This window comes from Populus nigra, chromosome 17, assembly GCF_951802175.1.
Source record: "Populus nigra chromosome 17, ddPopNigr1.1, whole genome shotgun sequence".
Taxonomy (NCBI): domain Eukaryota; kingdom Viridiplantae; phylum Streptophyta; class Magnoliopsida; order Malpighiales; family Salicaceae; genus Populus; species Populus nigra.
The window spans coordinates 4,004,129-4,018,983 of NC_084868.1; the positions used below are offsets into that span (position 1 = coordinate 4,004,129).

Here is a 14,855-nt window from a genome sequence, read left to right on the forward strand (position 1 = left end):
TGAACTTGGAATTAATTTAATTAATGGAATTAAGGAATTATTGGAAGAAAAATCAAAGTTTGGGGTTTAATTGGTGTCCAAATTGCAAAAATTAAAATCCAAGGACTAGCTTGAAAAGGGCGTGAAAATGCAAGGATCCAATTACATTTTAACTAGGGGCTTGATTGCAAAATTACAAGAATTTCAAGGACCAAATTGAAAAGCAACCTTTGGAATTGGAAAACGGAGTCGTTTTGGGAGGCGACTGTTTGCTCGTCTTCTTCCTCTGCAACGGCTCCACCATTAAAGGCAGAGACGTTTCTCTAATGAATGGAGTGCCCCACGACATTACTATCGGTCGTTACAATGTCGATCGACCTCCAGCCCTATAAAGATCCTGGTAAAGGCAACCTCGCAGGGAGGAACAAAAAACAGAGGGGAACAAAAAAACAAGAAGGAGGAACAAAAATAGAGGAGACACAAAGAACGAAAGCAAAAAAAACCTAAGAGTAGAGGGAACAAAAGGAAGAAAATAGAGAGCTAAACCCAGCTTTGGTTTAGTCTCAAAATTCAAGCATAATATACAAATTAAAAAAAACAGAGAAAAGACGATACAAAAAAAACAAGGAGAGAAGAAAGAAAATAGAAAAAAAGAAGAAAAGAAAGTAAAGGGAGGAGAGAACGAACAGAAAAGAGAGAAGAGAAGTCAAGAGAAGGAGGAAAAAGAGAGAATTCTCCGGGAGTGCTCGTATTGTTGTTGTCGCCTTCGCCTTCGAATCGTCAGGTAAGGCTTTCCTTTTCTCTTTTTTTTTGCACATATTGGTTATAAGAGAAGAAAACGGGGTGAAGGTAATTTAATTACCTTCGCACTGTGCAGTGCACGCATGGTTTGAACCACGCGTGCCTGCAGCCCAGCTGAGTTACTGGCTTGACTATAATTTTTATGTCCATTGTAGCTTGATGATTGGCTAAATAAGCCCCTTTTCGATATCAAAAAATTCCAAAAATATATGGGGGCATTCATTGATTTATTTGTGGGCCCTTCGCACTTTATTTTATTTTCTTTGTGCTTGTATTTTTTAGCATCTATGTGCTTAATCTGTGGACTATTACTGTTAAATGTAAATATATCGTGCAAGGTTTTTTTTTAATTATTATTTCCATATGAAAAGGGTCAATAAAAATAAAGGATAAACAAGAAAAATGACATAGAAAATTTCTTCTTCAAATTCATTTTTTGCGAAAATATTCACTGACATCAGAGTTAGGAGTATCGTATTTTTTGGATTTGTGCGATATTTACCAACGCTAGAGTTGGAAATATTCGTAGGAATTGTTCACTGACACCAGAGTCAAGAACATGAAAGGAAGGATAAAAAAGGAAAAAGAGAACAAATTCTTAGCAATTTTAGACAAAAAGCAGCAATGCAACCTGCCTTAGGTAGGACGCTTGAGGGGTGATAATATTTTTCCTTTTACGTAATCAGTCCCGTACCATAGAATCTCTGTTGACCAGTTAGGGTTCCTAATGACCATAATACTAGGTGGCGACTTCTTGAACAAGACATTTTCCCTAAAAAAAGATGCCAAATTTCTTTTCTTTTCCAATCGAGATTATTTTTATGGTCGTCGTGATGTCGGGTGCGACAATATTTTTTACCTTCAAATTACAGTAATAAGTTGTAGAATAAATATGATTTTTTTTCTTTTGTTTGTTTATGGCAAAACAACATTTATTTGCAGGAACAAAAATCATACACTAACTTATCAAATATTAACTAGTTTTGTGGCATCATTCACATACTTAGGGTTTTTAAATACAAGGTTATCTCTAGGCCTAAGTTTTTTTTTTCCAGTACCTTTGGTTCTTAGATACCAGGTTATCTTTGGATCAAGGCTCTATCAAACCTGATTTTCAGCTTTCTGAGTTATTATTTATTTTGTTGGGGTTGTTTGATCACATGATGAAGAGATTTTGCATCACTAAATTAGAGGCTCAACCAGACGCTCTAACGATCAAGTTAATCCTAAATGACGTCTAAATATATATTTTAGAGAGTAGTGAACTAGTGTGTGTATTTGTACTATTGTTATCTTTTATATTGGTTCATTTTAAGATAATGTTTATCTTTCTTACTTTCGAAGTCTTATCCACTTTAGCCCTTTATTAAGAGCATTTAGATCCTTTTATATGTCTTGGATTATGGCATAAACCACTCGTTTATATAGCGTGCTAGGAATATAGAGATCTTTCAAGTGTGCATACCTCTAGCTTCTCTCAAGAACAACAACTTTGTATTCTACCTAAGGATTGTGAGATTGCTTATTCTTCTAATACTAATAGTACTAATACTGATAGTACTCATATCACAAGACCTTGTTTGGTTCTTTAGAAAACTCTTAATCATAATGTGATTAAAGTCAATATAAATTATAATTCCTTTTGAAACTTAAATAGGGTAGGAATGAGAGGTCTTCTCCAGGATCATTATAGCAATGAGTTACTGGTTTTATAGTGATTTAGGTGTTGCTTTTCTATATTTGTGACATAACCACAAGCCATTGAGCATAATCTTGAGTTAAAATGTAATTTGGTTTTGATTGTTAATTTAGCTTCTCTTAAAGAAACATGATCATAAGTGCAAGCTATCATTATTGCTTATTGGTATTGGCAATGACAATGGTTTATTAAACAAATTTTTTAAGAGAGAAATCGTGAACTTCTTAGCAAACTTGGGTGCTTCTATAACTTCTTAATTTTTTTTTTATCAACACCCTGTAGTATCACAAGTATTTTTCTTGGTCATTATAAAAGGGTTCTGTTAGGCTGTAGTTTTTCATTTCCTCTACCAAAAAAAGAGAAAATTAATTACATTTGACATTTATAGTTCGGTTCATATTAAGATTACCCGTTATAGTTTGAAAAATTACCACTTACATCCCAGATCAACATAAATTTTCAAATTTAATAAAATAAATTGCCTTCATATGTAGTATTTAGTCCCTTCCCCTTCCCTTTACTTTCTCTCCCTTCCCTTCTCTCTTCATATCTTTTTTTTTTAAAACTCTAAACATCAACAATCAATTAAACCGAGGGACTCGAATCCAATAGAAACTAACAACATATTGTTTCAATCAAAAGATAATTTTTTTTTAGTTATTTAGTCTCTTAGGTTTCTTCTTTCTTGTCTAAATTAGTTAGATTTTTTTAGGTAGCATATGAATGTTAAATTTGCTATAGAATTTGCTTGTCAATCTTGTGTCTTATATGGGATTTCTATATAGCTTTTATTTTTTAAGTCTTTTGGATGAATGAATATTAGGGGTTGACTCTTGAGTTTAAATTTTAGATGGTTTTTCTTTAAGTCACATCCACTAAATCTTGATTTAGTTCCAGAAAAGACTAGAAATTACATATTAACCTCTTGCAAGGTTTGTGTCTAAAAATATTTCTCTAGAGCCATTATCCTTATTTGAAATTGTCCAAACAAGAAGTAAAAATAAAAAAGTAAGTAAATCAAGCAATGAACACCTTTCCTTCAAACTTCAAACATGTTAGTATTAAAATGGTCTAACATGCTCATCTCCATTTGATATGGAAATCCTCTAAGGTGTCTTGGATGCATTATTTCAGTTCTTAATTTTATTATTTATAATCTAATTTTTATGTTTAGTTTTGAGATTATTTTTTTTAAAAAAAATTTGTTGATTTTTTGGTGAAGATATTAAGTATTAGCACGTATACAAAACTAATAATTAAAATGATAGTTTTTTTAAATTATAGCGGGTAATCATAATATAGACTAAATTACTAGATGTTTTAAGATAATTTTCTAAAAAACTAATAATAATAAATTGTTTTTTATTTATTATTTTGTTAATCTAAATTTTGTGGGTGTTGATTTTTATATCTTTTTAACTTTGATCAAAAGTGGTAAAATAAGTAGACAGCACATTAATTAATTAATGGCTACTAGTAGAAGTTGGCCGCCTCAATATATAATAGATTACGTCTATATATATAAACGCAAATTTACATAATAAAATATCAAAACTCAAAAGTATAATAAATTTATTGGATGTTTAAAAATATTATTTTTTAAAGTGTTTTTTATTATAAAAATATTAAAATATTTTTTTTATTTTTTTAATATTTATTTTTAATATCCGGCTAACAAAATAAAAAATAAATATTTAAAAATAAATAAAATTTAAATTTTAATAAAAAAAAGTGTTTTAACCTCGTTCGTTCAAAGCACGCAGGCAGATAGATACCAAGAAATATTCCACATGCTAAAAGTCTAAAACAGCACAAAACCAACCCCCGTGCCAAAAATAGCACACCCACGTGCCCTTCCCTTTAGGGTTTTACCCTTTATACTCTACAAGGGTTTCTGTACCGCCACCGCCACCGCCACCGCCACCACGGCTTTTCTTTCTCACATTTCCACAACACTCAACGCTCTTCACCCATCCCATGTAACCCAATCCCAAAGGAGAGACACCCAGAACTTCAGAAATAAATAAAAGAGAGAACTTCAAATCTTCTTTTATTTATCTAATTTAAACAGAACATAAGATATGAACATGGAAGCTAGAGTTGGCGTGGTTCTTGAGGGAGGGCAGAGAGCACTTAATTCTGCTTCTACCCATGGAAGCATTGTGGATGCTGGTGCAAGGAAATTCTTGCAACAGCATAACAATAAACAGAGTCCGCAACATTCACAGTTAGGAACCGTACAACAATTGCTTGCTGGTGGTATTGCTGGTGCTTTTAGTAAGACTTGTACGGCTCCTCTGGCTCGCCTTACTATCCTCTTTCAGGTTGTTAACTTTTTTCTTATGTCATTTTTGTTGTTTCTCTTCGGATTTTCTACTCTGGGTTTCAAAAGTATTGTTTGAATTTGGGATATTTGAAGTTGTGGGTTTTGGGATTTAATAGGAAGTGGCTAGTTTTTTGCTGTTCAGAATTTACCAGGGCGTGGTTATTTTCTGTTGAAAAACTTTGTTAAATCTTCTTTCCAGTTGGAGTGGTGTTGAATTTGAATTAGATTTCTCCTAATGCACTTGAACTTATAGGTAGTTTTCCATGAAGTATTATGTATTTTGTAGCAAAAGAATCCAATTTACGGCAATGGGAGCGAAAACCCCTTAATTTCTTGAAGTTTCCCAGTTATGTTCATAATCTTGCTGTATCAACCTTGAAACTATTTTTGATATTTCAAGTCATGTCTTTTCCAAGCTGCCTATGCGTGAAGAGTACTAATATTTCTCTGTGTTTTGCTGATGAAAATAATTCACTGGATTGATTGCTCGTATGTGCTGTCCATGCATGCACCAAATATTTGTCTGACTGCTTACTTGGTCATTCTTCTAGGTTCAAGGTATGCACTCAGATGTTACAGCACTAAGCAAGGCTAACATATGGCAAGAGGCTTCTCGTGTTATTAATGAAGAAGGGTTTAGGGCATTTTGGAAAGGGAATCTAGTGACTATTGCTCACCGTCTTCCTTATTCTTCTGTTAGCTTCTATGCTTATGAACGTTACAAGAGTGCAAGTGCATACAACCCTTTTTTTATCTTTCTTTTTTTTCCCCTCCCAAAACTCCTATAGAAATTCAATTAATTGATGTGTCATCTTAATGCTTTCTAAATTCCATGTTGTCCTGCTCTTTTGCAGTTCTTGCAACCACTTCTTGGTGTTGAAAATCACAGGGTGAATGGGACAGCAGACCTTGCTGTGCACTTTATAGGTGGTGGGATGGCAGGAATAACAGCTGCATCTGCCACATATCCTCTGGATCTTGTGAGGACGCGTATAGCAGCACAGGTAACTCTGTCATGCTTGGTTGGCTAAGAACTGCCCTTGGGTGGGTGGGATAATGACTAATGGGTTGCTGGTTTGGTTCATCCTTACTTGATTGCAATACTTTCCTGTTTGAAACTTTGTCTTGATGCAGTTGCTTCTGAACCTTGCAGAGAAACACAATGTACTACAGAGGCATTTGGCATGCATTTCATACCATATGCAGAGAAGAAGGTTTCCTTGGCTTGTACAAAGGACTGGGAGCAACATTACTTGTAAGCTTCTGTTACACATCTCTATTTCTTTTCTTTCCTTTTCCTCTCTTCTCCATTTTGTCAATTCTAAATGGCCATTATGGATGCTTTTTGTGCTGCAGGGTGTTGGACCTAGTATAGCGATAAGTTTTTCTGTTTATGAGTCTCTCAGATCTTTTTGGCATTCTAAAAGGTGAAGACTCCCTTAATTGATTGAATTGAGCAATATCATGTACTGCATTATACTTTTATGTTATTATCTCTTGATTGTTGTGGTTCAGTTTGAACTATGTATTATGAGCTCTTCTGTTGTTGTTTTCAGGCCCAATGATTCTACTGTCATGGTCAGTCTTGCTTGTGGTAGTCTTTCAGGCATTGCATCATCAACAGGTGAGTAACCAGCAGCTCAATTCAGCCCTTTTTTCAAACCCTTAGAAAGCAATCTGTACATGAACTTCTTTGCTGTGACTTTTGCTTATCAGGTCCCATCTATTAAATAGCTTCAGATTTTTACTTGAATATCATGCTACCAGGTCTAGTTTGTTTTTTCTTTTGTTGATCCTGCCAGCATAACTGTTGCAGCAATCAACTGGGATAGGCAATATGTTGTGAAAATTTGTTTATTGCCGGTCAATATCCTATTCTGTTAGATTTTGTTTTGTTGTCCTGACTAGTGAACGTAGTTTCCTCAAGTATATACTAAGAGCCTGTTTGTTTCCGCGGTTGGTACCGTGTTTTAAAAAAAAATGATTTTTTTATTTTTAATGTTTTTGAATCGTTTTGATGTGCTAATGTCAAAAATGAATTTTAAAAAATAAAAAAATATTATTTTAATGCATTTCCAAGTGAAAAACACTTTGAAAAACAACTGCTTTCATAATACCAAACACTATCTAAGTAGTAATTTATAGGTTATCTCTACATGACTTTTTCTCTCATGATTTACAGCAACATTTCCTTTGGATCTTGTGAGGAGACGAATGCAATTGGAAGGAGCTGGTGGTCGAGCACGTGTCTACACATCTGGCTTGTTTGGAACATTTGCCCATATAATCCAGACTGAAGGGTTCCGAGGAATGTATAGAGGGATTCTGCCCGAGTACTACAAGGTGGTTCCCAGTGTTGGCATTGTGTTCATGACTTATGAGACATTGAAGATGCTTCTATCACGCATCCCTGCCAGTTAATAGTTGCATTGAAGGCTTTGGCATTCTTCCCTAATTATTTTTCACGGATACCATGTTTTTGAGCCCATGACACGAGGAAAATGGAGGAAAAAAGAATCGACTGGTTATTTACACATGAAGGTAGATTGGAGAAATGTCTCGAGGCACTGGTCAAGAAATTCCATGGTGGCAAATTTTGTCGTTGCTGCTGCGAGACTACTTATTTGATGAAATGTTTTAAGAATTTGGCGGACAACCACAAGGATATGCATGTTTGGAGAATGACTAATTAGTTCGAAGATGAAGGGTGTCTCTACTTATGTAGGACTATAACTTGGTGATGTTAGGGTATATAAAATTGCGAGAGTAGCTCAAAGTTTATCCGGTCTGATATAAAGCTAGCAGTTGATGATATCACATCATCAAAACAGTTTTGTTATCCTAGCTTTTTTCTTGTCTACCAGTTTTGTAATCCTAGCTTGTTTATTACTTGCGTTTGAGCAACTTTGCGCAAGTATCAATCTTATGGAAGACGTAATTTTATATTTTCAGCGTGCCATCACTTCGATTACTGAAGATTTGATACTGGCCCAGGATAGAGTTGGCTATTCGCTTTTGAACTTGTTAGTTGTTACAGCAGCCATGGTTGAATGTTCTGTGTTGCCAACAGAACTTTTGTATTTTTTTGGAAGAGTAATTGTATTAAAGAGAGGAAATGGTACAGTGTACGACCTCAAAAGGTATAAAAGCTTGTTATCTTGATCTATTTGATAAAAAATAAAGCAAAAGCTAAATAAAAAAGGGACAAAAGCATACTGTGAAAACAAATAGTTGATGAGATGGTAAACTTGTTTCTGGAAATTCCTTCATCGGTTGATTGTTTGATTGCATTTAAAATTGTGTTAAATAGAATTTCAAATACAGTAAGAGTAATGATATCTCAAGACTCTCGGAGACGCTAAATGAACCTAAAAAAGCATTGATATGAAATCTTGGTTATAGCTTTTACCGAACACGATGAGACCAAATCAAAAATGTCTTCGCCAACATCTTATTGGTAATTTTAATGAAAGATTATTATTTCTCTCATGTCAAATGAAGTAAATCGAGATTGAAAGGGCTAACCAAGCAAAGAAATGTGTAAATTCTTTTTATTTTTTTCAAGTGTATGTATACTCATCCAAGTAGTTGATGCTATGTTGAAAAAGGCTAACCCATAAGAATCATGCTTATGATAACACCTCAAATTATAACAAAGAAAAAATACTAAAAGAATAAATGTTCATATGTTTCAACTTACAACCCACAAAAGATACATGTCAAAGAGAGAATGATTTGAAAAACATGTAATCTAAGAGTAAGTTAAACACTCGACACAAGTAAGAGAAGCTGAGGTCCACAACTTAATCCTAGAGTGGATCCGTTCCACCAAAAACTTGCAATCAGAGTGAATCAATCTTATAGATATTAATAACATCCATGTATTTTACTGGTAGAGAACCTTGCCTGAAACCCAAAAGATCCTACAAAGAGGTTTCAAGCTCATTATCAACTCATGATAAGAAGACTAGACTCCTCTTTGAATTTATAACAAAACTAGACATCTCTACAAAATCGTTCGAAGCTTTTCTCACAATCCTAACTGAGTTCTTATGTGCCTGTAATAGATTATAAAGTCATCAACAAAGCACAAATGAATAATGATATTTTGCAGGCACCATCAATTATAATAAAATTTTAGGTTCTGTAAAAAGACATCCTAAACTTTTTATAGCCAGAACAAACAAATAAGAGGATAAATGATCACCCTGTTAACAAAACTCATTATAGATTTAAACTGGTATTTGTATGACTTTGTGAATGTTTGTTTTTATATTATATCTGAAAAAATATTAAATTAATATATTTTAAGATGTTTTTGAAATTAATACATTTTAATATATTAATATATAAAAAATATTCTTAATATTATTTTAATATATTTTCAATTAAAAAACATAAATATATATATAAAAAAATTATCCACTATGAGCATGCATAAAGTACTGAAATTATGACACCAATTAGCGAAGATTTTTGATGGGAAAAGCATAAACTTACATAATGAAATTGGAGTGAAATGAATCGATTAATGTGAGCTTTAAGACTGGACGTGTTGGCCTGCAACTTTGCTTGAAGTCAAACATGAGCTACTCGAGTACATAGGTGAAGAAGGGTAATGACCCAGGCAATGTTGGTAAATAATTCTCCGATTCAGCATCGTTCTTTTGTTTCTTTTTTCTTTCGGTTTTTGAAGTTTGGAGATTTGAATTTAAAAATACTTTTCCTTTACGGTATTTAGGGTTGAAGATTTGTTCTCGGAGCTACTACAACTCTAAAAGTTTTGCCTTTGAAGCCATTAACTATCGTCCAATTTGAATGTTGGCATGCGATTTTATGCCTTTTCTTGTCCCCTCTTTTACAGGTCTGGCTTTTTTTAGGTTAAGTCCACATAAACCTGCCCAGGTATGCACTGATGCAAATCTGAAGGTCCTGGCACGCGTCACAGTGTGGACTAAACCTTTTTCGTTGATATTTTTCTCGTGTCTTTTTCCTCATTTGTGTTCTTTTCTTTTTGAGGTGGGACCATTTTTTCAGAATTGGACCATGCAGGTAGACCAGAGATTCCACAAGTTGATCTGAAGTGAAGGAAATTCAGAACAGAGAACACAGTTCGCCCTGGAAATGAAATAACTTGCTTAACATTTACCATAATTTATGCTTGATAACTTGCATGGTGAAATGAATCTTTGTTCGACAGATGTTTTGGATATCAATTTTCAGTCCCACAAGGCATGGATGATGGGACCATTACTAGTTTCTCTCCTTCTGTCCTTGCTTTTAGGGTTCTAGTCATGGCACGTAGAATTACTTGATTTCTCCTCCATCATGCAATTACAGGATTACCTGATGCCCAGAATAGCACGAGAGGATCCACATAGCAGACCCCATTTAGTTTGGTATATAATATATTAAGATAGAATATGCTACTACGTAAGAAAAAGGAAAGCTGGTGGCTATCAAAATCAGACTACATAGTAATACTACAACATGGCAGTTTTACTAGACTACCTTTCCTTTTCAGTTTACTGTCTTTAAATTTGACAGGATTACAGAATCATGACCATACGTGTTTTTACAGCTTGAGATGGATGGATTCTTCAGCTACAGTCTCTAGTAAGCTTCAAGCACACTGATTGAATTGCCATACCATGGTGGTGAGTTTGTGATGTGAATTTTTTTTTGGGTTTTTTAGCCTCGCCATTATTTGAAAAGAGTCGTTCATAATTTTCAAGAGAAGATCCTCCTGTCTTAAAAAAGCAGTCAAGATCAACCTCATTGTCTATGAAAAGTAACCTTACTAGTCTATATTATTGGTTTAGGAAGAACAGAATCTCCAAGGTAGAGCACCATATCGTTGCTTTAAAGAAAATATGCATCCCTTTCTTACAAAATATTCACGTCACGTTCAGCTTTAAGAACCACTATAAATTCCTGCAATCAATCATTCAAATGAGCATCAGCCAGCAATTAACCATCAACTTATCCTTTTCTTCGTTTTCCCCTTGAAATTATTTCATCCTTGATATATATTGGGTCAGGACTTGGTAATCTGCATCCTGAGGTTTGGATCATCAAGTAGTTTGATCCAGTCCTTGGGTTGCAGATTACCTCTTCCTCACTGCCAATGCAGAGCTTTCTATCGAACCTGGACGAGTCAAAGTCAGTTGAGGTGGCTACACTACAGGTAAAAAAAACGGAAAAAGAAAAAATAACCATGCTTTCGATCTTCGGATCATTTCTTTCTCTCTCCTTTTCTTTGTTGGCGGTCAAAAACGTCTGTTGAAAAAGTTTATTTGCTTTAGTTGGTTGCTATTCCTAGAAATATACACGTATTAGTTTAAAACTTCAAATTTCTCTTTGTTAGGTGGGCATGAGATACCAGTACTGAGAGCTAGCTGCACAACAGCACTAATAATTCTTCTCCATTTCTAGCTCTAGGTTTTGATCCTGTTGGAAAACTACACATTTTACTTGTGGTTCCACTCTCAAAATAGTTCAGGTATGGCCATACTGGAAAGTAATGAGTTCACATATCCAACCCTGATACTGAATTTGGGAGGGTCAGGGGAATCCTACTGACTGCAGCTTTCTCCAGACCAAGGTATGGTTAAATTGTTCGGTTATTTTTTCTGATGCCCTGGCAAAAGAAGCATGAATAAGAGTAATTAGTTATCTAATCTAGATTTCTGGTTCCTGGAAAACTGAACTTGGTTGTCATATGCCAAGTTCCCATCAAGATTATTGTTTTTCAACTTCTTTAAGCAGATTGAGGTTTTCTGTCATGGAATTAGAAGGATCTATATGTTACTTTTCTTGAATTGCTGCAGCACTCCCAATAGCTTCGTCCTTGCTTTCAATGAAGTCCCTGCCAGCTTTGAAGATTAAAAAATCTCACCATCTCCACCCGGAAGAAAATGAAACTTCCACACAAGAGTGTAATGAAAGATCCAAAGTCCTTTCCAATCACACAGTGCCATGCTGGTCCGTAAGCTTCATGAAATTTCTGTATAGCTATTACAAATGTTGTTAGTTTGAACATCAAAGCTACGGCTTTGATTAAGAAAAATCGTTAACATCATCATCTTCTGATGTCTGCCTGCATCGTTGCTGGTTGACTGTGTTAGTAGATAACCGACACTTCCACTTTGAACTAGTGGTGTTCGGGCAGGTAGTTCAGATATCAGAAACACCAGTCAGTGGTAAATGTCAAGTTTATTCCAAGTTTTGTTCTTAAGAGAAGAAGCTAAAAGGTGAATATTATAGTGACAAGAAATGCTACCAAGAGACAGATTGATGGATTAGATCCATTTTGGGTCCCTCCAAAGATGATACCTTTTAATATTAAATCCTAAAACCATGAACGTTAGAGCTTGTATAGTTCTGATTTCCCGTACCAAGCAATCGCAGATCACTTCCTACATTCTATAACATGCAAATTCTCCCCACCAAGTGTTGAGCATCAACTTAACCATAATATCTCTGCAGAATTTTATTTTTTTTTGTTTTTTAAGATCATGAAATAATAACCAAGTTGTGACAAAGAAAGAGCTTCTGAACTATGGGAACATCAAGAAAATCTTCTCTCCTCCCTCAGGTTTTTTAAAAAGAGAGGTGGGTTTTCCACCACTACGTCCATTTCTGCATAAATTGGAAAGAAAGAAAAAGAAATGCTAAAGCTGCCGTGCTCCAAACTTATCAGTTTATTTATTTCCTCCTTAATAGCAATGATTCTTATGGCAGCAAGCAGAGTCTCTACAATCTTATATTTGCCGCATTTCTCCCCCCCTTTTTTTTTTTGAAAAGAAAGATACCTTTCTAATCATGCTTGCTCCCAAGGCATTGCACTCTAATCCTCCACTCGGTATCTTATCACTTGAAGAGTCTGATATGTTGCCAAGAATAAGTATCTCAAGTTTTGGTACCATGTTGCCAGATACATGAGAAGCTGTAATAGATGACTAAAAACTACTAGCAAAAGAAATTACAAGAACAGGTGATTGTTACAGAACATAATTTGATTCTCTATTGGTATAAGCTGTCAGCAATTGTCGAGACCAAAATGGTTAGAACGAAAAGGTCTATTTGAGACTTTAAAAGGGCAGGAAGATCCGAATATGAGATTTTGTGGAGGGCAATCTCCTCAATCCTACGCCATTCATCAAGCCCCGACAAGGCCTACTCGTTGCTTTAAAGCGATGTTTTCAGTACTACAAATTGGCCCAACAGAGAATAAATGCAACACTCTGTTTCCAATAACTTCAATATGTCTTTTTTTGCCTGAATAAAATGCGTGCAAATAATATATAGGAACATTGTCAAATCATATGCACAAGAATTTTGAAGCAGACCACTTTCAAATCTTGAAAACCTTTGAACAGTAATAAATGACAAGCACTGACAAAGATCAAAGAAGAAAAAAATCTGTCAGTCAAAAGAAGCATATCTACTCCCTTGAATATGTGCAGATACAAAAATTCTACCATCCAAAAAGTTGAGACACAAAAATAGGATAAAATTTCAAACACCATCATAACCTGACGATTCTTCTATCTATCAGAATTAGCCCTAAAATACTAATCATTGGACCTCAATTTCTAAGTCTCTACGTAACAAAAACTAAATGTAATTAGTCATGTCTTTAACTTCCTAATCCTCAAAATTCTCAATAAAGAATTTCTCAGTCAAGAAAACGCTTTGTTTTCAGTCATGCCCCTCTTCTTAATAAAGAAAGAACAAACAAATTCTTGTTGGAACATTTTAAATAGCTACTAAGATTGTTGTTTCTCTTTAATATGATAATCTGGTTTTTATAAAAAAACAAAACATGTATATTAATCCACATGTAAATCAAAAATCAACTTACAATATTTATTGACAGAAAATAGGCTTAAAAAAATAGATTGAAATAAGAATCAATCCTCCAATCTTAAAAACAATTTATTTCTTGCTCTTTACTCTATGGTGTTAGTATTGTGATTGCAATATTGTTTTTCAGGCTTACTTAATTTCTTATTTATGGAAGCATAACCAATAATAAATAACGAACTAAAATTTATATGTTACTCTCTATAAAAATTTTGATAGAAGGAATGCAAAAGAAATTTTTTTGAAAGACTAGAAGTTTTCTCCATTATCAAAATCATGTCAGAATTATCTCTTTTTTTATAGGCAATTATGATAGTTAACTTTAATGTAACTTTTTTTTTTTTAAAAAAAAGATACAACTTTCTAGTTAAAATAACACAACTCTATTTCAAATAGAGTTTTAACAAGCAACTTTTTATTCACTCCATAACAATCTCCCACTTGAATATTGAAAATTTTTTTATTAGAATAAAATATAAAGTAGACACAGAAATTGAGAATAACAACGAAAAGTCACTGCATTGGGTGAAGTAGTTTTTTTGTCTTGAACTTTCCCCAGTGAAAACTATCGGATTCACTTGATTAATCAATGAATATAATGTCTTGAATTGTTTAGCATTTTATGTAAAATCAAATAATAAAGATCACATAGTTCCTTTTCATATAATTGGTTGTTAACACGTCTTGGTTTCAAATAGTACTTTAGAGAATTTAACATTTTCAATTCTCATAAAAGTAGTCTCGTTCCACATTCACATATGCGATTCTTATTAAGAATATCTTGCAATATTCTAATTAAATTTCTCAATCTATAAAAATCATTGAAAGTCTAACTTATCTTGTTTTCATTGCAAATAACACTTTTCATCATAAGAATGAGTAAGAGTGCTATTATTGAATTGACACATGATTTGATTGTCCTTTTTAACCTAGATCTTAAGATCTCCAGCCAACTAGGTTGGGAGGAATTCTTTGAATATAGGTTTTAATTTCATTCCCCTCAATGGTTTATTGATTTGTTCTCGTGTTAAGCATTTTATTAGCGGATCCAAGATATTATCCTTTACTTTACAAAATCAATAAATATAATCGAATTTGAGAGTAATTATCTCATAATATTACGTCTTTGACAATTGTGTCAAGACTTATCATTGTATATAATATTTTATGCCCTACCAATTA

At 33.8% G+C, this 14,855-nt stretch overlaps 1 protein-coding gene and 1 long non-coding RNA gene across 2 annotated transcripts; both read left to right on the forward strand.

Moving 5' to 3' along the window:
* Positions 1-4,274: 4,274 nt before the first annotated feature.
* LOC133676704 (uncharacterized) lies at positions 4,275-7,750 on the forward strand. Its single transcript, XM_062098427.1, has 7 exons — positions 4,275-4,803; positions 5,357-5,533; positions 5,660-5,809; positions 5,959-6,060; positions 6,162-6,232; positions 6,362-6,429; positions 6,988-7,750. The coding sequence occupies exons 1-7, from the start codon at positions 4,561-4,563 to the stop codon at positions 7,224-7,226; spliced, it is 1,050 nt and encodes a 349-aa protein (XP_061954411.1). The 5' UTR covers positions 4,275-4,560; the 3' UTR covers positions 7,227-7,750.
* Positions 7,751-10,817: 3,067 nt separating this feature from the next.
* Positions 10,818-12,185, forward strand: LOC133676648 (uncharacterized). Its single transcript, XR_009835641.1, has 3 exons — positions 10,818-10,992; positions 11,173-11,409; positions 11,636-12,185. It is a non-coding gene; the product is annotated as an uncharacterized LOC133676648 (long non-coding RNA).
* The last annotated feature ends 2,670 nt before the right edge of the window (positions 12,186-14,855 follow it).